The 27,227-nt window shown below is 42.4% G+C and overlaps 2 protein-coding genes across 12 annotated transcripts; one reads left to right on the forward strand and one right to left on the reverse strand.

The window, feature by feature from the left end:
* Nucleotides 1–855: 855 nt before the first annotated feature.
* Nucleotides 856–9,267, forward strand: cep83 (centrosomal protein 83). 9 transcript variants are annotated; one of them, XM_078101560.1, is made up of 16 exons: nt 856–1,262; nt 1,930–2,136; nt 2,635–2,785; nt 3,004–3,096; nt 3,989–4,120; nt 4,208–4,459; nt 4,531–4,662; nt 5,028–5,142; nt 6,228–6,372; nt 6,525–6,674; nt 6,981–7,056; nt 7,122–7,279; nt 7,370–7,583; nt 7,666–7,766; nt 7,899–8,088; nt 8,955–9,267. In XM_078101560.1, the coding sequence occupies exons 2-16, from the start codon at nt 1,937–1,939 to the stop codon at nt 9,090–9,092; spliced, it is 2,247 nt and encodes a 748-aa protein (XP_077957686.1). In that variant the 5' UTR covers nt 856–1,262; nt 1,930–1,936; the 3' UTR covers nt 9,093–9,267. The 9 variants fall into 9 exon arrangements, with proteins under 9 accessions (XP_077957686.1, XP_077957689.1, XP_040029321.2 ...); XM_078101563.1 differs by having other exon boundaries at nt 7,902–8,088; XM_040173387.2 differs by having other exon boundaries at nt 7,370–7,478.
* plxnc1 (plexin C1) lies at nt 9,179–27,215 on the reverse strand. 3 transcript variants are annotated; one of them, XM_040173385.2, is made up of 31 exons: nt 25,970–27,215; nt 25,544–25,660; nt 23,990–24,124; nt 23,787–23,887; nt 23,614–23,719; nt 23,364–23,529; nt 23,138–23,240; nt 22,933–23,008; nt 22,674–22,715; nt 22,444–22,577; nt 21,656–21,835; nt 20,530–20,638; nt 19,765–19,938; nt 19,523–19,690; nt 19,228–19,321; nt 19,000–19,101; nt 17,942–18,045; nt 17,776–17,817; nt 17,567–17,691; nt 17,017–17,215; nt 15,891–16,037; nt 13,692–13,860; nt 13,454–13,554; nt 12,615–12,690; nt 12,016–12,050; nt 11,781–11,876; nt 11,484–11,650; nt 11,242–11,389; nt 10,222–10,362; nt 10,060–10,134; nt 9,179–9,576 (listed from the first exon to the last, which is right to left on the reverse strand). In XM_040173385.2, the coding sequence occupies exons 1-31, from the start codon at nt 26,966–26,968 to the stop codon at nt 9,472–9,474; spliced, it is 4,536 nt and encodes a 1,511-aa protein (XP_040029319.2). In that variant the 5' UTR covers nt 26,969–27,215; the 3' UTR covers nt 9,179–9,471. The 3 variants fall into 3 exon arrangements, with proteins under 3 accessions (XP_040029319.2, XP_077957682.1, XP_077957681.1); XM_078101556.1 differs by having other exon boundaries at nt 23,805–23,887; nt 25,544–25,666; XM_078101555.1 differs by having other exon boundaries at nt 25,544–25,666.
* Between the last annotated feature and the right edge of the window lie 12 nt (nt 27,216–27,227).

Raw genomic sequence — 27,227 nt, forward strand, 5'->3', positions numbered from 1 at the left:
ACACATGTATTAAGGACATATCTGACTACTATTGTAAGAAAAGTGAAATATTTTTACTGTACAGATTTGGAGACTTCTTCAAAGTAAAAGCCCTATAATTGCATGTTCAAAAATACCATATCTCCATATTCGAAATGCAATAAAAACATAATTCTCAATAATTCCAGGCCAGGACCAGTGTACTCATGTTAAGGACCTCTCTGACTACTACCATAATGAATATCAAGTATTTTTACTGTACAGATTTGGAGATTTCTCCAAAGTAAACACCCTATAATTGCACGTTCAAACATACCATATCTCCATTGTTTAAATACAATAAAAACAGATTTATCAATAGTTCCAAGGCAAGACAAATGTAGCTGTGTTAAGGACCTCTCTGACTACTACCATGCTGAATTTGAAACATTTTTACTGAACAGATTTGGTACAGGAAAAACACCATTTCTCCAAACATGGAGAAATGGTGTTTTTTAACTTGCAAAAATAGGGCTTTCACTTTTACAGAAATCTCCAAATCTGTACAGTAAAAATACTTGATATTCAGCATGGTAGTAGTCAGAGAGGTCCTTAACACAGGTACATTGATCTTGGCCTGGAACTATTGGGAAATCTGTTTTTATTGTAGCTCAAATATGGAGAAATGGTGTTTTTGAATTAGCCCTATAAATTTCAATTATAGGGCTTTTACTTTGAGAAAATCTCCAATTTTTTACTGTACAAATATTTATTTTATTGTACACCAGTAGTCCCGTACACACATAGTTCTATCATTGTCTGGAAATTGCTATTTAAATAGCCTTTTTTTCGGGTTACAGTACTTGTTCAATACCGTAAATGCCAGCATATACGTGCACTACAATTCAAGCGTCGCCTGAGTTGACCAAGGAAATCCGAGTGTCGGCTGAGTTGACCGCAGTAGTTTAAGGTAATATCAAGCCTGGACCAGCGCGACACTAACTTCCGGGGATCCCCCGCCCCCAAAATACGTCATCATTGCGCCACTCGATAGTAAATAGAAGGTTTCTACAAACGTTGGATTTTATATATAAGTACCGAGCTAAAATACAGAGCTATTCCTGAAGCTGTGATCGAAATGGCTGTTTCTTATAATTTGTAAGATATTCCTTAAATGGAGAAATGCACTTTTAAAAAAAGTTCCCATGGTTCCTCAGTTTGTAGTTTAAAGATTAGCAACCCAGTTCTGGCTAGTTAAGCAAACAATCACAAAGCAAGAAAGGAAGCTCCAAAGTCAACAACGGGTAAGTAGCTTTCTGCAATCTACAGCCACAGTATGTATATTACATGATGAGTTCTTCAATAATTCTTTACAGTGTCCTGTATTTTCATTTGTAAGGACAAAGGAAGCCAGTGTGCGATATATGCTAACTAGCAGCTAGTTAGCATATATGGTGTCGTGGAAAACGGCGCGACATTTAAAAATACTGAATTGCTGTTGCCTCATTCGTCCCCGTAGCAATTTTGAATTAACGTAACAATGTTGTCAACTTAATTCATGGGATGGTTTTATCGTTTGTCTGCTCATAGAGAGAGAGAGTTTCTATTACAGACTCTGGTATCCACATCAGACCTACACTCCAGGGAATGGAGGCTAACTAATCACTTGAGCTTGATTCACAGCCTGGTCTTGACTGATAAGGTTGTGATTTAAGTAGCTGTGGGACGCCTGTTCAAAGCCTCCATGGTAACTAACTGACAACAAAGGCAGGGATAATTGTATCCCTCTCAGAGCACCACGCAACACTTGGAGGGAGTGCGGGCAGTTTGTTGTCATCGTTAAAGACAACGGGCATATTATTCCTATTATTAAAAAAATGTTTTGTTAATAACAAATTTGCCCAGCAAATCGTTTGCTTTGTCCACCTAGCTTTCGTTCAACTGCGCCCCTCTCTCGTCTCCTTGCCGCAGAGGTGAGATGGCCTCCTCCGTTCACGGCCACCCGGCACCTCTCCTCCCGAACCTGGAGCCCGGGTTGGGGATGTCCGCCGCCATGCTGGGGCTGTCTGCTGGGTTGGGTGGAGCAGAGCTGGAACTGCAGAAGATGCTGATCGATGAGCGGATGAAGTGCGAAAACCACAGGACCAACTACCAGACACTAAAGGCTGAACATGCCAGGTATATTTCATTTAAGATTAACCTTTTTTGAATCCGATGGAGATCTATGCCTTTAGTTTCTTGTTGATGTATAAATATTATTGACAGATGGTAGATACAACAATAAATTGTTGCATGTGTAGAGAAAACTGGGAAAATAAAGAATTTCTACTATATCATCGACAACCATGGGCTATGATTTTTATGCAAAATCTGTATTTTAAGAGTGCAATAAATTCAATTTACATTTACAACAGTGCTATCTGTTGGAACTGTACTGAGCTCACTCATGAGGAGGTAATATATGTGTTTGTCTGAAAAAAAAATTTACTTCTTCCTTTATACTAGCTTGTAGGACCTTTATGATCGTTTAAGTGTGTCCCATTTATGAAACCTATACATGAGGTGAGTTTTATGTGCATTTATTTAGGTTATTTGCAGATTTCCTTTGACCAGGATAGTTGTGTGACAGGACATTTTTCATAACCTCCCATTTCTACCCGGTATCTTCTCTTGCAGCTTGCAGGATGAGTTCACCCAGGCGCAGGGGGAACTGAAGCGTCTGCTGAGCGACAGGCAAACACAGCAGGAGAAACTGCAGCTGCTGTTGGCGGAACTCCGAGGAGACCTGCTGGACAAAACCAGGGAGCTGGAAGAGCTGCGACTGCAGGTGAACCAAACCTGGAAAGGGGAAAGTCTGACGCCACAAAGCTTGCACGAATGATGCAGTCTTCTGTTGTTTGATTGTGGCCAAACCTCACTTGTTGGGAGGGTTTGGTTACGTTGACAGATTCAAAGAATTGGACAGTTTCTGTTGTGGTCAAGGATTCGGTTCAAATTTTTAAATTGACTTTTTCTAAACAAAACGTGTGTGTCTGTGTGGACCAGGTGATGACACCTCAGCGGCTGGAGTTGCTCAGAGCTCAGGTACAACAGGAGATGGAGGCTCCAGTCAGAGAGCGGTTCAATAAACTGGAGGAGGTCAGTCCGTCTGTTTCTATATGATTGCTCATTACTTCTTTGTATTAATGGCACCGATAAGAGCGAGACCTGTGTCATTGGTAGCTGCTACACATTTATTTATGTTTAGTTTGCACTTTCCCTTTGTCATAAATGGATATGCAAATTGAGGGAAAACTTAAGTGACCTATGGGAGTCAGAATGATTGGCAGGAAGACGTGTAATGCAGCACTAGTATAAAACAATACACAGACAGATAATACAAAAAAAGAAAGTTGTAAACCATGTCCCCTAAATGCCCTTTAAAGACAGAGTTTTGCATTATATGAATATGTACACACATTAACATGCTATGTGCCCACACTATGTCTTCCCAGCTCCCACAGGACAAAAATCACTCAGAAACAAAGAACTTCAAGAATGAAATTTAAGGGGAAATTAAAAACAAGATTTAAATTAAAAACACTAGATCTTGATCCACAGACAGCCTGAGAAGCTTTCGTTTGAAAAAGGACGAACCCTCGTTAAAAAAAATGTTAGGCAGCCTGTCAGGTGATTGGATGAATCAAACTTACCAAAGTCAGTCAGGAATCAAGACCAACTCCTGTTTTCATCCGAAGGGAGCATCAGGCCTGTGGTCTGCTGCTCTGATAGGGATGATGAGATGCTGCAACAGCACCGGTCAATCATATCCAGGAGTTGATTTGAACAAAATACTTTGCTTTACTTTTTATTCTATTTTGGTCCTTCGCCGGATACATTTTGGCATTTTCCTTTGTTGGCGCCGTTGTGGAAAATTGAAAAACGTCTTGACAATCATCTGGAAGTCAGCGCTCTCAAGCTTGTTTACATTTAGTCCGCTCTCCTGTCACCGATTGAGAGTTTAATTAGTTTTCTCATGTTTCTTTGTCAGGAGACTGAGAAGTACAGGTCAGAGTACAACAAGCTGCGTTATGAGTTCACCTTTCTCAAGTCGCAGTTTGACCACCAAAGAGAAGAACATGCTCACACACTGGAGGAGAGGAGGCTCCGCTATGAGGCAGAGGTCAGTTTGTTGTTCACGGTTATTTTACACTGATTTCTATCAAAATAAAGTAGACTCCAAGTGAAACGCCCCCCTTGCTGTCGTCAGATCTCCCGTCTGGAGAAGGACCGAGAGGACCTGATGGCTCACTATCAGGGTTCAGACCAGCTGCGTGACGGGAAACGAGTGGAGGCTCTGCTGAGGGAGAAGGCTCAGCTCCACCTGAGGCTGAAGGGCCTGGAGACCGAGATGGCGGAGCTCCGCGCCCAGAAAGACAACTCGGGCCAGCAGGCCGATAGCGTCCAACGCATCCAGATCCGACAGCTAACCGAGTCTCAGTCTGCAGTCAAGTCGCTGGAGGTGAGACGTCTCATTGCTGCAGCTCTAACTTAGTTACAATTCAGCTTGATGACCGACTGCTGTTGTGACAGGCGGAGCGTCAGTCGCTGCGTCTACAGCTGGAGCGGATGGGGAGCGAACTCCATCTGACACACGAGCAGAACAGCCAGCTCAGCGGACGACTGAACAAAGCAGAGCGAGAGGTCAACTCTCTGACCTCCCAGGTACGCTGTTTTGTTTTAACTATAATATTATAAAGCATTGTCTTGTTTCCTCCATAGTTAATGGTGGAGACGGGCTATTGTTTGGCATATAGATGGACTTCCTCTTTAGTGTTCAACACCTGAAAATAGATTTTGCCAGACTTTAGGGTGATGAAAGGATTTTCAGGACGATGGTGGGAAAACAGTAGACTTAATAGACACCCACTGCTGTGATAAAAAGAGTGTTGGCCAATGAGGCTTCTGATGACGGCATCCCTTCTGAAATTAAAATTTGTGGTCATGAATTCTTCCGCCAAGTCCCATCAGAACCTCAAATTTGCCACCATCTACTCAAGTTTTCCAGTTTGTCTGTTCGTGGTTCTCAGATTGACAGCCTGAAGCACTCCCATAAACTGGAGGCGGCCAGCATCAAACTGGAGTGTGCTCGCTCAAAAGGGGAGCTGGAGAGAGAGCGAGACGCACTGCACGGGCAGATCGACGGTATGGAACACACACACACACACACACTCTCACTCTGCAGGGAGAAGTGGGCTGTGTTCCTGAAATATCTACTACTTACGGTAGAAGGTATAAACGGGCTGATCGGTGGAGCCTAATAATATACTCATCAATCAGCTGCCATAGAAACGGGCCGCATACATTGATTTATCAGATATTTAGTGGGGTCACATTTAATAATGCGGCTCATGTTTGCTTCACACGGCGACACAAACCGCAAGCGCAAAGAATAAATAAAGTTTGCCTTTTCTAAACCTCTGCGACTCCAAAATATGCCGTGAAAGAACCAACTTAATCAAACACTTTTCAGCTAAACTCAAAGGATGGTGGCGTTGAAGCTCTACTCAGTAAAACAGGCATGAAAATCCCTCACCTTTCGGCGAAATTCGCCGTTTTGAAACCAAAATAGGTGACCTACGTGAATCGTGTAGATTAGATTCGGTTTTTGTGGGGGGGGGTATTCATATTCGGTGCACTGCGAACAGCTGCGCGTGTCAGAAGGGAGATTCAGTGAATTGCGAACAGGGTGAGTGATGGTTTTAATATTTTCTGGTATATCCAAGTTAAGTTACCCAGGAGCAAATGATTAGCTACCGCTACCCCCCCCATCAACGAATGACTCGAAGAAAGATTCGTTCATTTTACTGAACGAGATTCGGTAAAATGGTCGGTAATATCTTACCGCACCCCCCCGTCAACGAATGGGTTTTCAACTGGGGGATCCTTCTCACCTTTTTCACCCTTGACCCTTGAACCTTCACCCTTTTCATGCCTGGTAAAAATGTGTATTAAGAAAAAGTGAATTCTATTTTCAAAATACATTTTACGAGGAGAATCGTTTGAATGCAGTACTCTAAATGTGAAATACATACTGAAGAGAGAAATATGACCGGATAAACTTCCTTACACTATACTACTGTTAACAGTAGTATAGCTACTAGCTATAAGCAGCTATAAATGACAGGTTTCTTTTTATTAAAAATATTTTTCATTTGTATTGTGCATTTGTCTTGTATAACCTGTCTCCTCATTACCCTCCGATTGTCATGGTAGCTTGTGTATCTCAGGCCTGCAGGCGGACATGGAGGTGCTGAAGGCTGCGGTGGAGCGACACAAGGACGTCCTTGTGGAGAAAGAGAGGGAGTTGGTCAGGAAAGTGCAGTCTGCGCGCGAGGAGGAGTTCCATAAAATTGCAACCCTGCACGAGGAAAAGTGAGAATCCCCTTTTGTTATTTCAGTTGGTGCTGGGTCTTTTGAAAGGGGCCCGGCATTTAAATTCCTTATCGGTACAATCAAAAAAAGACTGATATTTGTCACTTCCGCTGTGCAACTTGTCTTGATTGTTCAATACTTTCTGTTGTGAGGTTGGAAGTGGAGAACCGCCTTGCCTCTCTGGAGCAGCAAAGGGCTCTGCAGGTTGCAGCAGACCACTCCCAGAAAGAGGAGTGGGAGGAACGTCTTCGTATCAGCCAACAAGGAGAGGAGTCTGTCCGCAGGGAGCTGCAGAACCTGAGGTCAGCTTCATGTAATATTAGTGAACAGTTACAGGAAAACTTACTTACTGTGCATGGAGAGGCCAGTTTATTATCTGAAGTAAATTTAGAGGAAGTGGTACTGGAGTGGAAAAGCCTTGGTTTATTTTCTCATATTAATGTTTTGCACAAATTAAATGGTGTCAGTTATGATTTTCACTAAATAAAAAAGGCCAAAAAGTCAACAATTCTAAGACAAATAATGTTCATGATCCTACAAAATAGAGAAGTAATAAAATCAAACCTTTATTGCATTTCTATTTTAAAGGAAATTGCTTTGTCTTACAGAAGCAAACTACAGCAGCAGAGCTCCCATGTGGAGGAGCTTGAGAGGCAGAAAGCAGAGCTTGCTGACCTACAACAGGTAACTCGGTGTAATGTGCCCCGGGAGTGGGCTGAAATAAAAAAAGTTTTGTTTTGACCCAACAGCAGAACCAGGAACTGGGTGTCCAGCTGGGGACGCTGTCTCACTCTGAAAGGGACTTGATGGAGACAAACCAGCGACTGAAAGAAACTCTGGACCGAATCAGGGAAGACTTGAGGACGGCCCGAACCCAGGCTGAGAGGAGCCAACACAAGGCAGAGAGGTGCTGCTCCGCCTCGCTCCGATAGCCATCAAATCATACATCTTTGAAATATCTCTTAAATTTCCTTCCTGTGTGTTGCTCCTCCTTCAGGCTGGTGGAGGACCATCGGGTGGAGTGGTTGGAGGAAAAACACAAGCTGCTGGAGAAATACTCTCAGGTCAAAGAAAGACTGCAGAGGGCAGCAGTGGCCCAGAAGAAGGTACTAGTCCTCCTCTTCCCTGTGTCTTTGTATTGGCTTCAGAATGTATCCACTACTACAAGAAGATTCCTTCGTGCTAGACGTTGTCTTGTTTTCAGAATAAGGGTTAGTACATCCCACCTGTTTCACGGGAAGGACACTGTTATAATGCATTGGTGAGATTTTAAACATGCATGTGTTTATTCAGAGGAAAACGCTGACAGAGAACAGAGAGAAAAAAATGCAGTATAAGATTCAGTTGCGGGAGGCCAGGATAGAAGAGCTGGAACTGGAAGCTGCATCAAAGAGGTAAACAAGCTGGTCCTTTTTAGCAATTTCTAAAAGTATAAATTAAGTTGAGGTAAGGGCAATTTGCAGCTAAATGGTTTGTGCGGTGGTCTTGTTCTAAACCCACAATAAATGTTCCCCCTCTCTGTCTAGAAGGCCCCTGTTGTCAGAGGAACAGGCTCCAGTGAACAGACGGCTGAAGGAGCTGCAGCGACGGCACAACGAGTTCCGGCGTCTGCTACTCGGCGGCCAGGGGCCCTACAGCGCTGGCCCTGCCTTCCTGACCTCTTCACCCGCCCCCTTTGTTTTCCTCGGCTCTGAGCGGCCATTAGGCACCATACCGGTAAGTAACATGATTCTGTAGATGATAATAGTCGAATGGAGACACAACCACAGCGGTAATTATGTAGAGTTTCAATCCAATTAAGGCTAATCGATGGAACTTAACTCAAGTTATCATCATAAAAGCTCCATTCTGTAGGAGCAGTGACCGTTACTAAAGAAGGATGTGTGAACTAGGCTGTCAACGAATATTCTGTATTCAAATATATATATGAGTAGTTAAATTAATATTTGAATGTAAAAAAAAAACAGCGGCAGAGGCGCGACTGTACTATACTATATATTGCATGAATAAAATAGAGTGTGTAGGCTGCAACAGCTTCATGCACTGGTTTGATTATTTGCCGTTTCATGCCAAGGAAAAGTTCTGTGTTTACAGCACAGCTCGCTCGGAGCGTTCAATGTCGGTACTGTAAAACTTTGTTTCAATCACAGAATGAAGCCTGCCGTATTTGCGACAAGAATCGCGACCTTAAATTGCTTGCACAAAACTCTCGATAAGCACTCGACATTTGTTCATTTAACCCGCTACGCGCAGAGTGCGACGGTGCGAGAGATCTGCGGTCTTGGCCGTTAGATCGTTTCAAACCCATTTAATGTTGTTAAATGGATTTGAACTTAACTACTTGTACAGGTAATTTATTTATGTCTCGTATTAATTTGTCCTGTTATTGACGTGCCTAATGCCCAACCACATATTCGAATATAGTCAAATGTTTTTTTTTTTAAGTGAATATTCAAATGTCATTTTTGAGCAATTGACACCCCTAGTGTGAACTGATCACTCTGAAAGCAGTGAGAGACAGGTGAACATTAATGTGATGAGGCTGGTGTAACATTTGCCTGTATGACTGTTCTGCGCCGCAGGAGGAGCAGCAGCAGAGGGAGCTGTCCCTGCTCCGTCGGAGGCTGGAGGACTTGGAAAGCGCCCAGCAGCTGCAGCTGGAGGAACTAGGATCTCTGGTGCACGGGGAGCGGGACCCCTCCTCCCAGCCTGGCCTCTGATCTCTACTTCATATTGGACATTTAAAATGAGAAGAAGCTTGTCCCTCCCCCCTAAGACGCGAGGAGTTTACCTGTGGAAACAGAAGGACTAGACTGGTGTTTAATTTAAGCATTTACAAACACGTTATGGTGCACTTTTTTTACAGTGGAATTATATTAAAACATGTCACTTTTCTCCGGTCGTTGTTGATCAAGCAGTTTAGTACTGAAAAACCAAACATTCATAAGGGACATGATCTGAAACTGATTTTGTGCTTTCTGTAAAAGGGTCCTTCACAGAACTGAGCGATGCCTTTCTTTCAAATCCTTGGCATAACCTCGTCTTTGTAGCAGATGATCCAGCCCGGGAAAAATGTCTTCCATGAAAGAGGACAGCAGCTTAGTTCCAGGAGCAGCTTTTTAGTCCATCAAACAAGTTTTTAACATGCTGTAGTTGCTCCATCAGCTCAGCAGGAGCTCCATTTTGTTCCAGCTTGTCTTTGATCTTTAGAAAAGACAGAGCAATCGCATGGCGTTATTAAAAATACGAATAAGGCTTTTTATGATGGTCTAAAATAGCATTATTACATTTTGAAACAGAATGATCAAATTAAACGTTTTATTTCTTCTTCACAATTGTCATTACATTACAGGTCATTTAGCAGACGCTTTTATCCAAAGCGACTTACATTACACTTTAAACCCATGGTTTTTTTTTTTACATTTTGCCCGGCGAGCAATTAGGGGTTAGGTGTCTTGCTCAGGGACACTTCGACTTGAGACATGGGGCAGCCGGGACTCGAACTGTCTTACGACAGTTATGAACAAATTCCTTCTACCTGACCTATTGACACATTTATCTTATTTCAACATTACTCATCTTCCGCATCAGGCTGTGTTCATACTATATTGAGTACAAATAACCGCACTGTTGAAACTTTACTGAGGGATATCAACATGGTGTCTGTGTGCGACAAGAAGGACTGACCTCAGGGAAGTATCGCTGTATGAATTTGTAGAACTCTCTCAGGGCTGCGGCTTCGTTGAACTCGTTTTCGTGTTTCTGAAATGGAAAAAAAAGTTATCCTATCTCTGCAGGTCTTCATATTAGTGGCAATTGTTTAATACTTTCTACAGAAATACACGTTACCTTTGACTCTTCCTGCAGGAATTCCTTGAATTCAGACCCTGTGAGCGGTGACTGGTCACTGATGTGCTTGTAGTAGGCCTTTACTTCCTGTTTAAACGTGGGTATGTCTTTGGCGTAGAGCAGTTTGTTGGTTGGTGCACCCTGAAACACAATGTTCAAAGTATATTGTGACTGAAATGCCTCGTACATTAGCAACAAGTAAAATACCTGAAAGGGCCTTTATTGTAATACGGGTGGATGAACTGCAGAGTTCTGATTGGGTGAGTGAGTCACTGGGGGTCATGCTATTGAGCGATAATGTACAGTACCTTTTTTTCCCTGGAATACTAAAATAGATACACAACGTTTGGTGGCTAATACCCTTTTGTGCTGGAAGACCACTATTTCCTAATTACTATTTCGCTGGTAACCGTATTATAAAAGCAATAAAGGTACGAGAGTGTGTACTTTCTATCTTCAATAATTTAACAGTTTGGGGGCGTTGTTAGGCCCGACGTGCAACTTATTGCTTTACTAAGGCGCTGCTTTATCTTGATATCACACCGTTTGGGATCCCCTTCCCTTTTTATTATCCATGCAAACAATATTTTGTTTGTTTTTTTCCCCCTCAAGAGCACCAGTGCAAGAAACCTGTCTTTTTTCAATGACATATTATGCATTTTTTAAACTTCCTTCCACTACAACTTTTGGACCCATGTGATTTATTTATGGAAATACTGTAAAAAATACTTTAAAAAAACATCTACACGACTTCACATTTTCCACATCCTATTACTATTTTATGACATTCTAATATAACTGGGATTTTTCTGACAATCTATATTATGTTTTTTTGATTTTGTATAGAATGTATGAAAACAAGTCACTACAGTCTTTCAAAAATAAAGACAGCATTGTACATTCAATCTTAGAACCCCTGCATATAGACAGCTTCACATTACTGTAGATCTATCCGTTGTCTCGACACGGAAAGTACACAGGAGTTTCCTGCAATAGTTCATAAGACACATTTTGTGTTACCTTTCCTAGCTGGGTATCGCTGAGGGAGAATGAGTCCATGAAAGCCTGAGTGATGACACTTAGGCAGCTTTCGAGCTGGGGAGTCTTCTCCATGTCAAAAACAAACTGGGGGTTTTTCAGGATATTGACCCAGAAGCGCAGAGGTAAACTGTGGACATCAGCAAGAAAATGTTGGTTCTAAGAGAAAAACCTCTACCAGCAATTGTCCACTGTCCAAAGAGCTGTAGATGATCCAACAATACCTGTTGGTCTTCCAGATGTGCAGAACATCTGGGTCGGTGATCTTCATGTTGTCTGCCTGAGTGTCCAGGAAGTCAAAGAAGTATTTGATGGCTTGGGGGGTTCTGCCTTGCGGCGTTGTCCCCCAGATAGATCTGAACAGGTTCTCCACAAACGAATGCACCGCCACCTTATAGAGGGGAAAAAAGGCAATCTCCTTCTGCCCTGCTACAAGATGAAAAGTGCCTCAAACTGGTATTTGCATTTTTAGAGCTGCTATGTGTTTGTGTGCACGATGGATTCAGGCTCGATCCTCTTGCCTTGGTGGAGAGCAGTTTGGTGAGGTGCACTTCCTTCAGTTTCAACTTCTTCCTCTCCGGGTTCCTACTCTGATCCTCGTCTACATCAGGATCAATCTGAAGAACAGAGCAATTGAAAAAAACATTGAATTACTCAACCTCAATTCCATTGGAATATTTAGCTAGGGACATGTGTAGTGATGTCTGCGCTTATTAGCCAAGGATTCACCTCAGCACCACAAAAAATGTCACCTACCAAGTGGAAGTATTTTCCAGAGAAGTTCTCATCGTCTAAAAGAAAATCAACCAAAACGAACAGTGATTATCAATACCAGTAACAATAAGCCTACTTGGGTTGGTTTGTGCCCCGTCAAAAACAAAAGTGTGGGCCACAGTGCTGCGATAGAAGAGTTAGGGAAAAGTCAACGCTGTGTTTAGAGAATCCAACTATACTTTACTAAGCTGGGTGAATAGGATTCACTGAGGCAGGTCTGCCATGGCGAAGTTACAGCAATGAAGGGCTAGAAAAATCTAACTAAAACACAAGCGCAGAATAGATATGACCAAAAAAAGTGCATTTCCTGAAAGGGTGCTTCACTTGTGATGTGTGACACAGAAGCCCCTTCCTTCCTGCAGCCATCACACCTAGCAAATATAAGTCTCTAAAGAGGAAGCGTTGATCGTTATCGCAAAAACGATCAAAATGTTCAAAATCAGCAGACTTTTTAAAATCCATCACAGGCCTACCTTGTTTCCGTTTAGCTTAGGCGTCTTGTTATGGACACTGACCCCTTCTGCCTCCATCTATATCTATAGTAAACAAGTACACAATGTTGTGTCCTTCTCAGCTCTTACCCTTCAGACTTCCCTGCGGGCTCAGAGGGGGGTGATCTTTCTTTGAAAGCACTTTGATGGTAGCTCCATCAGGAACCTACAGGAGTACAAACAGAAATGTTAGTAAATGACAACAGGTCAGTTGAGATCAGCCGCACCTGAATGGCGGACAAGCAAGAGAAGCTCTGTTCATGTTGTCCAGTTTTTAGCGGCCATGAAATAGTCAGGGAGTCAAAGGAGGTTAGATCCCATTTAAATGTTCACGTTATGCATTTATAAATATAAATTCATGTGGAAATGTGTGTGTGTGTGTGTGTGTGTGTGTATCTGACATATCAGATGATTTTCTTCGTAAAACACTTTGAAGCTCATTTTAAAGACAAGTTGTAAAAATATGTGTTAACACAAAAGATGTGTTGGTTTGAACCTTCATTGCACAACATGTGACAGATCTTCAATGTGGTGACAGCTGGGGATTTCCTAGCGCTTCTGTCAGTGGTTTCGCAATAGACCGTTTCCAGATTATCTTTCACCAGTTCAACCACAGAAACCAAGCAGAAAGACCCGTGTCGTTTGCCTTTGTAGGATGGATCATATTGTTCCATCAAACAAATCCTGATGGCATTCAGAGATTAAAGTGACCAAGAGCAAATAATGACTCCATGATCCAGTTATGAAGACATTACAAACCACTCTGCACTAGTGGGGATTTTCTTCCTCTTGTATAAAAGTCATGCCAACCGGCAGGCCGAGACCCACTTCCTTGCTCTCACGTGGACTCTGTTTCGCATTGAGACGCAACGTTATAGTGGGCGAGCCTTCTTCCACTGACAGACTTCCTAAATTATCCTATTCCTCACCATGTAGTGCTTGAGTGTGTTGAGCATCGTAACCTCCCCAATAACCTCAGAGCTTGAATCCACTTCTTCAAGGGCAACGAACAATCCATTCTTCTCATACTCTGGTGGGAAAATGGGTGCATGTGTGATTAAACTGTGTGAACAAACAAAGAGATTTTCTTTAAAACAGTCATTCCCACCCAAAACGTTGGTAAATTCTACATAGACAAGACTCATAGCTTCAGAACTTGTTACCTACCAAGACAAACGTCCCTGAGGTGGCCGTTGTAGGGGAACCCAAACTTGGCCTTGAAGGTGGACAGGATTTTCTCTTTGACTTGTTCTACTGAGTCACAGCTGAGAGCGTTGACCTCCAGATGATCGCTGACCTCTCCGTCAGTGCCCACTGCAAACAGCACCTTCAGCTTCTGTAAACAATAAACAGCAATATGGACATGCTTAAGTGCTCATTACAGGGAATAACTTGCTGGATTTTTATGGCCACGCAAGATTCAATCAGCTATGTCAGAAGATATGTCCTTAATGGCAGGAGCTCATTCACTGCTTTGAGATACGCAGATTGCTCAGTCGGCGTACGAGTGCATGTGTGAATGCTGAATGCACACAGCTTCTTGTTGCAGTATGAGGCCATTTGTACCCTTCAGAAAACCACTACAATGACCAGTAATAATCAAAGGCTGATTGAAACAATGCTGGTTTCAGAATAAGAAAAATAAAGATTCCTCATATGTCAGGCTGCATTGTTGCTCAGCCGCTGTAAAGATTCTTTAGGGAAAATTGAGTGGTTACTAAAAGGCTTTCACAGCGGTGTTAACAGATAATGTATTATCACTCTATCTTACTTCCTTTCCACAGTTATGCAGCTAATGCAGACAGCCCAATGGAGATAACCCAATAGATAGTTTATGGACATTTGCAGTTTGTTTGCAAGCTGTTCATGTGTTTAATGTGTTAAAACCTGAACATAAAGACTTTGCAGGTGACAATTAGAAGAGTCTTGTTAATTTTACAGGTGTAGCTACTGTTGAACATGTAATACCACTTTCAACCTTTTCAATATTGTGAATAAAGATGTTGTGTCTTTTTAATGCACATCACTAACTTTGTTTTGTATTTGTGGTTTCTCGCCTCACAGGTTTTCATAGGTCATGGTTCCGCTCCTGCCTCCAATCATAGCATCAGCAGGTGCTGCTGTCATTATTATTATTATTAGTCCCATTACTATTACTGCCAGCATAAACCGCGGGTAGCTGGGTTTGTCGTTTACGTTCATCATTTTATTTGTGGGGCTTCGGAGGCCTGAATGGACGGGATGTTGCTGACTTCAATACGTTCTCTCTACATTCAGAAACTTTGGAGCTAGTGCTGCTGCCATTTGATAAGAGTCGGCAACATTGGGTTGGTTTGGGTTTTTGGGTTGGATCTTGCAAATATCTGCAGATTACTAACCCTTCTTTTAATTTTCCATCACAGGTTTACCCATATTATGAAATAACCAGGGCTATGTGTTAGGAACACTCACCAGCTCTGAGGAGTAGGTGCATTCAAAGTTAGCTTAGCTCAACATACACTGCTCACTGACTGTTTAATCCGAGAAATGCTGTGGCGCTCCACTTCCTTGAATTGAGTTTTCGTCGACGAAATTAACACTGTCTGGAACTATTCAGAACCTCTGTTCTGCAACTTCCAGGACATTTGTTTTTTATAATAACCATAAAGAAGCTCCTGTAAATAAAGCTACTGAAGTTGTCCGGTACCGGCCGCTGTGTACTTGGCACAATGTTGCAAACGTTCTCGTCTCGATAACAAAGTGAGTGTGTGAATTAGAAGATTTGGGGTGCTGTGTTTATGTTTAGTCAACAGACCGCTTATACAGTTCTTCGAACTGAGTTAGCCGGATAATTTTCAGGATGAGATTCTAGTTCCACAAAGCAAATTTGGCAAAATCACCATAGAAACACATCCAAAAACTTGAAACTGCTCCGGCGCAGGTTAACTGGATAAACTCGCCACTAACCCGGAAAAAAGGCCAGCTCTCTTCCACATTGACGAAGGAGCAATATAATAGTTAGATTAATATTTCATAGAGTTATTTCAGATCACACAGATCTGTTATCACATAACGTCATGACTTCCTGTACGAGCGCCATCGAAACATTCATTTTAGACCTTCTCTATGGTAACACCACACGCCACGGCCGAGAATTCACTGTCTCACAGACTGTCTGACACTGTCCTAAAAAACAGAACCAAGAATCGGGAAGTGTCAATGCACACATGACTAAACTTGTGACATACCAACACAGAGCAATATGCAAACACAAGAAAGTGTTAGCATTTAATTCCTGAGAATACCACAAAATGAACCTCTTTGCACCCAAGCAAACAGCTCAAATGACAATGCCGTGAGATGTAGAATGTGTTTATTTATATCTACCAGGGAAATGAAGTCCTGAGCCTGCCACAACAGCCAGTCCTCGCTGAGTGTGTACAGAGCTTTCCCTGTCACGCAGTCCACAGGTCCTTTAGCCGTCTGCTGCGTGAGAGCGCTGACCATCACAAACAGGTGCTGACCCACACTCTCCTGCACAAAACCAGAAACGGGAAGAGTCTGTTGGTGAAACTAGGCACAAAGGACACGGTGACTTTGTCACGAGCTCTTGGTGGTTTTAACCCGGTAATATAGTCTGTGGTATCTTTGTTTTTGGCTGTAAACTGCATGTAACATTAATGACCATCAACATGAATTAATAACTCTAGTCGTGATCTCAAATAGCCACTCTGAGCACCGCAGCACACGCTGGTTCACTCTGTTTTCTTTTTTTTGCAATACACATATCAACAGGGATTTAATTTAGTGTGAGGCCTCAGATTAGATTCACTACTGAACCCTCTAAATCTGTGATATCTCTACAGATGTAACCATGGTAATTTGGGTAAGCAGATGAGGCTAAGCGAGAATAGAATGTGGTTTATGAAATGGCTGAACTGACTTCTAGTTCAGCTGTGGGGCATTTGGTAAATAGGCTCCACGGACCTCAATGGAAGAACAAGGCATAATCAAAAGTCAATCACAGGACAGAAGTGCTGTATTATGGTGCAATATATATGAAGCCATGTTTTTAGCTCTCCAAGGCTGTATGGAAGCTAAATGCAAACAAGCTAAATCCCAATGTTAGCATGCTGCCATACTCACATGTTAACATGGCAATGTTTAGTGTATTATATTTACCATCTCAAAGTGGCTTGTTAGCATGGCAACACTTGCTTGTGGAAAATAAACAGAAATTTGAGCTGAGGTTGATGGGAGTATAATATAAGTTTGCGAGTGTAAATTCAAAATATATAAGAATATATTATTTTGACCTGATGGTGGCACAACATGAAAGTCATGGGATCCCCAAAGGTTTTATAAGTAATCATGAAGGAAACCAGGGCAATCCATTCAGATGGATATTTAAGCCTGTACCACGCAGTGGACCAACCGACTGACAGACATTGCCACCCCTAGATGCTAGCATGGTTAAAATAGCCAACTTAAAAGAGACATGAGAGCAACTGACTCTGAGGAAGCCATAAAGGCAGATGGACATCCAGTTGGTCAGCAGCTTCTCCACGGTAGACTCGGTGCGTCGGAGCATCAGTTTGGGCTGAGCGTTGCTCTTCTGCTGAGTCAGAGCCCTGAGCAGAGTCTCCATTATCTCAGTCAGGTACGACAGGTTGTGGTGGAGCGCCACGGTCAGTAAAGAAGCCAACACACACCTGCACAACATTAGGCAAAGGTGAGGAGACAACAAAAAGACGAGGACAGTATCAAGGAACCCAATGGCAGTTATCAAGCAAAAACACCAAACACCATCTGGTTTAAGTGACAGGATCCAGGCTACACTAGAGGGACCATGATCCGCAAGAAGGGAACAATAATGAAACAGCTAGATTATGAAATAGACAAGAGCAAGTCATGAAAATGCTCAACCACAGTAAAAGAACGGAAGATGAGTCGATGAAGTTTGGTGAGCAGAAAGCAACTGCATTTAACTACACTTCAGACATCTGTTATGCAAGACTGCCGGCAAGAGACAACCACACACAGAAAAAACACCCTAAACTGACTTGTCTTTCACGGTGAAGCTCTTCTGCTCTTCTAGAGCGTGCACCATAGATGTGAGAAACAGCTGGTCCTGGAGTAGCCTGGACAAGCCCTGGCAACCTTCGTCAAGTCGAACCTTCACCACGTCCTGATTTCAGGTCAAACAGAGCAACATATCAGTGAGAGTTACAACGTGGTAGCGACATCGACATCATCAGGGCTTAAACCTTACCTGGCCGATGTCTTTGATACACAACGCCATGAAGGATTCACTCTGAAACATACCAGTAGATAAAAAAGGTGGCTTTGTTAATCTGGGAGTAATGTTACTATACGTAGGTTGTATTTGACATCTCACAGCATCAATGTGTAGGATTTTCTTTCCAGCTGAAATGTACCTCTGGAAAAAAAATTCGGGAGGCAAAGTGCTTGTAGTCCAGGAAAGGAATTGCTCCAACGTTTTCCATCAGGTCAACTTTCTCCGTCTGCAGATCAATGAAACCTGCGGAAGACAGTGTGGCTGTTTTTGAATCGTGTGCGTTAAGTTGCTGAACCTGGCACTTCCCTACAAACTTTACCTAACAAAATTATCTAATTGTGAAACAAGCGTTTGTTTGCACGTAGACTGTGCTGCAATGGCTGCACATGCCAAAAGCCGATTACTATAAATGACATCAGAAAAGGGAACAAGCTTGAATTGACAAAGAGGAACTGTGCACATGTATGTATATATGTGTGTGTGTGTGTGTGTGTGTGTGTGTGTGTGTGTGTGTCCAAGTCCGTCATGGTGGAGTTATGTGTCGATGTTACTGTAAAGTGGAACAATGAGTGTATGATGAGATATGAAGCAGTTAACTACAATTTGTGATCACCGTGTTAGCAGGAAGCAAGGCATTGTCACCAAAAAATATATATATATGTATGTAAGTATAATCTTCAACAATTTTCTAAGAAACAATGTATGGATACCATTATTAAACGTTTCTCTACAATATTTCATAGTATGCCATCCAACAATATATGTAAATAAGAGGATTGTGATTGTGCTAGAGGAAAAGTGCATTCTCTTGACCATAGTGTTGGAAATGTTTTAAAACGTGTGATATGATACTCATATCACAAGTTTTACACCTCTTATCTTTAGGTATTTACGTTACTGTATCAACTGTTTTTCTACATTTGTTTTTGTCTTTTCTAAGCAGCCAAATTACTGTTGTCTCAAAAACAGATCTCCAAGAGCTTTGCTCGGAGCGTGGCAGATTTCTGGTTACCCAAGACCGCAAAAAGTACAACCTCAACGCTCGTACATCATTGTAGAGTTTGGAAGCAGACCTTTGTAGTAGTTTGAGCACATCTGCCTTCGTTTCCAGCAGTATTTTGATCATATTTAAGCATTTACGAAAGTAAAGTAGAAACGTAGATCATGAGAGAGAAGGAGTGGCTTCAAAAGGTCAACCTTGTCGAATGTCATTCCTGATGTCGAGCTCCAGGTCTTCCATATGCTTGTTCATCCTAGCCGTGAGCTTGTTCTGCTGGCCTCGGTAGAAGATCACCACCGCTGAGAGACCAAATCAAGCAGGGAAAGGTCATTTATCCAATTGAACAACAAAAATATGGATTTCTTTTTTAGGCTTTTAGTAGACGAAATGGGTCAAATCATTCAACCCCTCTTGGTTTTTATTACCAATAATGATGCAGGGTATCAGCAGAAGGGCAAGAAGAAGGTACAGATATGAAGATGTGCCATTCAATGTTACCATCTTGTCTCCATACTTTATCTGTAAAGAAAAAAGCGACAATCACTATATATTTGAATGGAATATTACAGAGAAAAAAAGCACTACCTTGGTTGGGTAACTATTGCAGGAAAACTCATACTTCTATTATATTTGGTAGCATAGTTTACCATTGATCCAATGAAATGAATATCTGATTACTCCATAGCATCATCTAGACTGGTGTGTGACCAACAAATTTACCAATAACTGTGGAAATATAGCGCTGGTTGTCCTTTGAATCTCGCAGATAAAAAAGTCTGTCTCATTATTGGTATGTTTGGCCTCCATGATGCAGGGGTATTCCTTTCCTTCCTTAACGCCCCACACGGACAACTCTGCCAGGGTCATCTCCAGTTTGTCTGCAATTTTCTGAAATTACAACAGAAACAAATTTGAAGTTTTATGTATCCATTTGTGGATGTGTATTAAAGAATATGCATTACCTGTAAGGTGATGCGCACATCTTCTCCTGTTCTTATGGAGGAGAAACTAGTGAACTCGGGGTCCGGATAGTAGTCTATTGTTGTGGAGCAGGCTACGGTTTGATTAGCCACTTTTAATAACACGGTGCTGCCCAAAGTCTTTTGGTCAGCTGCAGGGGTGTCATAGGTGAGATTCTGAAGAAAATAACACAAAAAGAAAAACCCTGTGTTATTTAGAGTAGCAAGCACGCAAGGAGGTGTGAAAAGGCACGCAGGGGACACGCAAGGGGCTGTTGCGTCTGCGTTTCCTTGCGTCACTCTGAAAACGCAGAAGCATAAACTAGGCTTTACAAATGATGACAGCCTCCTGCTGAGAAAGCTTTTTAATGAAAACTCTTAACAGGAAAAACGCCAAAAAAGATTGAGAATAAGCCAGCAACAAGACATTTTGATTTATTCATGCTATCAATTCTCAGATGAACGTCAAAATACCCCAAAACAATGTGACAATGTTTGAGGTTAAATGATGCCATGTAACATGACATACTGCCGCATAAGGAAAGGGCACGTTATAGCATGATGTCACATGCAAAGCATATACAGAAACAAAGTGGGACGTAATACATGACATGCCTCACTCCACATGTTTGTGCGTAGTGTGTAACAAAACGTAACATAATCTACCATTAGATTACCCAATACTTTTCATTATGTAAAACGACAGCATGTTTATCCTGCAACATAATTAATGTGAGACAACAACACTATGGCAGTCTACAGGCTCACCTGACTGGTTCTGCTCCTGGGAGCTGTGACTTCCTGCAGGGCGTGGCTGTGCATGATCCCTTCCACAAACTCCAGGTAGGATCCTGTGAGTGTTAGCTCCCTCTTCCCACTATTGGACACAGAGCAGCAGCCAATCAGAGAAGATGTTGTTTGTTTGGGTTGCAGGGCTCATGTATCTTTGTAGGGCTAAATAGTTAATGGCCAATGGCAACTTATCAGCGTTCTAATTTCTGCAAAGCTATAAAGCAGAGAGATCATGAAAGCCTGAAATTATGGTAAAAATACATCTGTGGCTAGTAATTTTATAAAGGGTTACCTATATATTACAATCTCAGATTAAATCTTATTGTGGCTCCTGGAAGCTTCAATGTTCTCTACATCCTACAATATACAAAATATTAGGTTTCATGAATCATCAATTATCAACTAATAATTTTATTAAAACCTCCTATTTCTGCATGAGCTCTAAACCAGAGAGATCACGATAGCCTGAAATTATTCATCTATGGCTAGTCATTTTATAAAAGGGGTTACCTATGTATTACAACCTCACTTTAAATCGCATTGTGGCTCCTGGAAGTGTCAATGTTCACTACATCCTACGATATGATGAATAACATTTTTTTATTCAAATTCAATTCTATATGATAATGCCGTCATGCTTTATGGTTCTGGGATCATTACATTTTTTATTTCCATGTTCTGAACAAATTTACATCAATTGTTTTTCAAGCAACAGTGTAGAAATACAGAAGTGGGCCTCTCAGCTGTGCAACTAAAAAAAGGAAGCGGCATGATGGTGAAAGACCATTTTTGGGAAGTGGCGTTCTTTGCCCATAAGATGACCCTCAACTCTTAACTTACTAACAATGTTTCCTAATATAAGTCGCACCAGAATCGTCGGTGAAAAATCACTGGAGGCCAATCCCAAAATAGCCAACTAAAGGTTTTATCGCTCTTTTTGAAAGACTTGTTGACAATACTGTGTAGAAGATTTGTAATTGTCAAAAGTATAAAATCAAGTTAGTTATGATAACCATGGTGAAGACCACAATGTGTTACTCCCCTACTAATTAAGCCACGTGCGTGTGTGTGTGTGTGTGTGTGCGCGCATGCATACACATACCTGATCCAAGTGGTGCTTGGTACGATGTTGGTGCAGGACGGAGATGACTTGTAGGTGATTGTAGCATTGCCGTGGCAACTGCCGTCTGAGAGGAGAGCGCATACTTGGACAGTGCCTTTATTATCGACACTGGGAATGTGGAACGTCAGTTTCCCATCAGTCTTGTTCCATACAGGAGACCTGAGAGGGGAAACCAGTTATTCTCACTGACATCAAGAGTGAGAAAATAACACTCACATTTTGACGCTCTTATGTGGCTTGGAATGAGTAAAGACCTTTTTTTCCCTCAGTAAGATGGAGTTTTATAGTAGAAAGATGAAAACATGATGCTGAAATGGCTTGAAACAGTCCACTGCTGAAGCAGAAGCCCAGCCCGATTCATGACGCTTAGGCGGACCCAAAATGTCCGCCTAAGCAACAGTGCTGCAGAGAATTCTACTTAAAAGGGAAAAGGCACACGTTTTGAGGCTTTCCTAAATGAAAAAACTGGGCATGATCAACAGCTGCAGAACAGCTGCACCAGTGACAAGAAGTTTTCTGACTTTCTGCAACACAAACTTGAAGTTTATAATGACATCCATGAACCATGATGTTATCCTAATGTCAGCAGAATTACATAAAAACCAAACAAAAGAGGAGCCACATCACACAAAGAAAGAAAAAAATCCAGCTTCACTTTAGGAAAGAAGAGAGCACATAGTATTGACCAATTGTCACAAGCACGTTTTTAAAATAATAATAATTAAAATTGATCTTTTAAGCCTGATTTGAGGCGCTGGTAAACTGACTCTAGTGGAAGGCAGTTCACGTCCGCCTGGATCTTCACTCCGGTCACGTCAATGAGGTTGTAACCGGACAACACTGCATGGTTTCTGCCGTAGAAAGACACGCTACTGGGAGTGATGGAAGAGATCCCTGGTGTCTGATATTAAAAAACATAAACATCATTAGTTTCAATCTGAATGTGAATGAGGTGATTAGATGACGATTATGTGTGAGAATTTAGGTTCAGACTGACAGAAAGGTTTATTCCTGACTCCATCATTTGGCAAACTTTTTCCTGCAGATAGAACAGAGGGGAGAGAATGAAGCAGGTTCACATTACTTACACTGTAAATGGAGCCAACAACTATACAGTCAGAGACATCAATCTTCAAAAAGCTCAAAATGAAAGCGGTGTTCATGCTCTGGAGTTCAAATGTAGCACTTTAACACCTGTATGGTGTCTGGAAAAGCCTTGTGTACAATAGATAATACATAAAAACATGCGTATTTACATCGTCCCCTTCTCCATTTGCCCAAGAGCAGCCATCTTTGCTCCAGCCACATCCAGCCTCGATACACGTTCGACACCTGAAGAGGAAACAAATGACACATTTTTGCTGATTGAAACTCAAATCATGATGACACAAACCACATGTTTGTAGTACTGCTTATTGTGTGTTTGTCCGATAATGAAACATGGAGATACTCTGTACTTACAGGACAAAAGTTGGTGTTCCCTTGATGTCAGAGCAGCTGGACAGCTTCAGCTGTTTGTTGAATAGTGTCTTCCCAAGTTTAAACTTCACTGTGAACAGCAGCCCTGTTGGGTCATAATGATGTAACATGTTGACTTTTCCACCTTACACGACTCTTGTGAAAGCGTGAAAATCATTGATCGACAGGGAATTAATTCACTAGATTATTATATGTAGAGCTCACTGACCTTCAGCAGGAAGTGTACTATTTGAAAGGACGCAGGTGCATCGTGGGAACAGCGGAGGAGGGTTTTTTGTGCCACAAAGCTCTCCGGAAATTGCGGAAAATTGACAGGCAAAGTTAGACGCAACCTTCTGGCCCACAGTGAGGTGAGTCTGGATGTGAAGTGTGATCTGATAGAGGAAGGATAAGAGTGTTTAGGAGAAACATGAGACACTCCCAACTGACTGCAGTTAAAGCGTTTAGGTGGTCTGTACCTGTCCAGTGGCGTCCTTTGATACTTTGTGGGACACCATTCTCGGTTGAGAATAATCAGGAATCGACACCCAGTCGGAATCTTGGCATTCATCCTCGAATTTGCAACTAGGAACAGAAACAATATGTGAGTTTATGATTGATTGAAAGCTTCAAAACCACATGTTTCCCTGACCTTCTTTCAGAGCCGCACCAGACGCAGTATGGATCCTGCGCAGACCAACACTTCTGCACATCTGTGTATATGCTGCACTTTGACACGGGAACACGCTTCATCTACAACACAGTCACATGTTAATATACAGTCTAGTTATATTTTACATTTTTATAATAATAATAATAAACATTTTGATATGCATGCATGTACAATGCACCTACCTGGTTCTGTAATGGCATGTACACATGTTTACGATCCACTTGATCCAGATACATTTTGGGAAACACTCGGCGGTCGTCAACGGCCCTGTAGAGCACTCTGGGACAGGTGGGGCGATAGTTCTGGTCCACGGAAAGCTGACGACAACAACAACAACAACAACAATGTAGTTTTGTTACGTTTCTGATTGACCGTCAAAGGGAAACAATTAGGTTTGATCCATTCAAGAATGAGCATTTATGTTTGAAGGACGGCGTAATCTGCTACGGCTAATTAGAATTTGGACGGTTGGGTTTGGGCGACCAGGTAACTTGTAAGGATTTTTACAACCAGATTCTCTGCATCTTAAATATCTTTAATAGTGATAAACAGACACTGTGTTGCCCTCGGTCACCACTAAGAACTAACAGCTACTATGGAAACACAGTGTTTCTGTCAGTATGTTTGCATCATGTCACTTCAACTACCAAAACACAGAATGTGGTTGAACTATATTATTTAGCAGAAATGTCCTTGTGCCTCTTCTTCCTCACGCTCACCAGTGTAAATGATGATTTTCCAGGTTCTGTCTTACCTCACTTACCCCTTTGAGAAGCAATCACCTGACCACACACCTGTCTGCACAGCTGAACCTAATTTTCCTTAATCACTTCTGGTGCTTATTAAAAGCAGCTTTTCGATAGCCTTATTTACCATGCTGCCGTAGATGTGCAACTACTTTTAAATTCTTTTTTAGAATTGAGTTTGATACTAGTTAACCTTCTGTTTGACTTGCATCTTGCCAGGGGAACTGCCCTCCTTTCTCTGACTCACACCTGTTGGTAATCGCTGAACGACAAATATTTAAAGGGATATTTTCGGTCTTTTGAAAGTGTACTGCTGGGGACCGGGGCAGCAATGAAACGTACTAGGGTACCAAAAAATAGACCACCAATAGAAAAATCAGTTCATTAGCAGTTTATCAAGTGTATCCTGTATTAACAATAAACCAATTTACTGTTTTAACCTGCAGCTGTTTTGTTGGTTTATTCTCTTTGCCAATGTCACCAGAAACTGTTCAAATAAAAAATATATTTTACCTCGCAGTGCTTTTTATTGTTTTTTCCACCCCAATGGAGCCGATGGCTTTGCCATGAGTCTAGATTCAATTCTAAATCATTAATAAAAAAACAATTTGGTATGTCATATTTTGGACCAATATTTACAGACCAAAAGGTTTCTATGATTGTTCTAGTTATTTATAGGTCCCCAGCTCACACATTCTAACACTATCATCTTTAACAACAAAAAAACAACCCATTAACACTGCATTGTTTTTATCCACTAGCTGTCATGTGTCCTGCCCTATGCGCGACATTAGCTGCCGGGTCAAAAGACAGGCCTCTGCATTGCAGGGAGACACGTAGGGTTTGGTGAAAATGAAGCTCAGCATGAAAGAGCCTATTGTGTCAGGCAGACGGTTACTGTAAAGTGCTTCCTGACTGATGTTTATTATATATATATAAATAAATAACAATAATCATAATAGATTTTGTATTTAAAGTATTTATACACACCTTGATGAGCTGCCCGTCTTCTGTCCCGATGAAGAAAACCATCCAGGCCTTCTGTCTCACTGCCAGAACAGAGGTCATGTAGTTCTGCTTGTAGAGCACGGCCATTGGCTTCAGAATCTTTGGCTAGAGACAAACAACACTCAAATTAAAGTCAAATGCCGATTTTAGCACCATCTCTATAGCCTTAAAACACATATGAGCCTCATGAACCTCTCACCTTTTCATTACAGTTTTTCTTTTTTAATTCAGTGAGCAAACCCTCATCAATTTTGTGCCTTCATTTCACCCTTAAAACGCTTTGTTTATCATGAGTTCATACTGTGATTGTTTTCAGAATGTAGGACGTCAGTGCGCAAAATGAGCCCACAATTTAATTTGTGTAACTTGGAAAAACACATTTAATCCAAAATCTATGAAACGACCCACCGTCCGGTGTTCCTTATCTTTGCAGTCAACGTGGAAGTCTGGATCATTACAGGATCCGCTGAGGTCCGGGCTGATGTCAAACAGCACCAGCTCGGTGGGGGTTTGTCCTCCACCCACGCGGAACACGCCGCTCCACAGAACCTGCGGCCCTCCGGGGATCACCGCGGAGGCGAGGAGCTCGCTGCCTTTACCCCCATCACCTCCAGGGATGCTGAGCGTCGCGCTCCGGAGAGAGCGGAAAGTCTCCTTTTTGTTTTTTTGTACCCAGAGCCAAATTAGACGGACTTTGTTGTTCTTGTCACTTGAGGGCAGGTTGGAGAAAAGATAAATGCTTGAGTTGATCTGAAATCCGTCCACAAACTTGACATTGCCGTTGATTCGTTGGATTGAAGGGGTATCATGACTGTCCACCATAGAGAATATATGTCCTGTCTGATTGTGTTGCGTATTATGGAGGTACACAGCGTCTGGTTTCGGTACGCAGTGGGGCCTTTGCTCATCTTGCTGATTGGCCGTCAAAATGTAACTCTTGTTTCTTTCCTCCGCGTCCACCAGGAAGCCGACGGACGCGCTGTCTGGCCACATGGACCCCACCTGGATGTGCTCCTTGTACTGCACATTGGAGATGTTCTTCAGGTTCAGCACCTCGCAGTAACCGCACGCAATCACCCCGCAGATGACCAGAGACTCGTTCTTAACAAACGGCAACAATATGTGGACACCAAACGTTGCGTTCTCCTCGTCCGTCTCAGCAACCCGGGAAAAGTGCTCCTCGTTCGTCTGATGCGACCCTGTCAAGACTCCTCTCAGAGTCAGACTGTGGACCTGAGTCAGGTCGTGGCTCAGCTGGTACAGCGTCTTCTCCGTAGCGACGTACACCGTGTCGGAGGCCACGGCGAACCGGCGGATGTCTCCATCAAAGGTGAAGCCTCCGTTCTCCTCCAGGCACCGACCCGGATCTCCCCACAGCGCCAACAACAGACTGGGCAGCAGCATCATATTGTGGCAGCACAGCACTCACACACCGACGGTCTTCATGGCACGCTGCTCTCCTCCACGATGTGACAGGAGTCACGCGTGGTCCTGCTGAAAAGAGAAGTGCTGCCACTGGGTGGGAGGGCGCGCACAACCGACAAATGACGCGCGTAACTTGCCGACTTCCGTTTACGCTCATCGGCATTTGTGCCACTTTTTTTTTTACCTTGTTTGTATTGTCGTAGTCGGACTGCAAAGCAGTTGCAGACAATGAGAGCCTCCT

The sequence above is a fragment of the Gasterosteus aculeatus genome, chromosome 4 (assembly GCF_964276395.1).
Source record: "Gasterosteus aculeatus chromosome 4, fGasAcu3.hap1.1, whole genome shotgun sequence".
NCBI lineage: Eukaryota > Metazoa > Chordata > Actinopteri > Perciformes > Gasterosteidae > Gasterosteus > Gasterosteus aculeatus.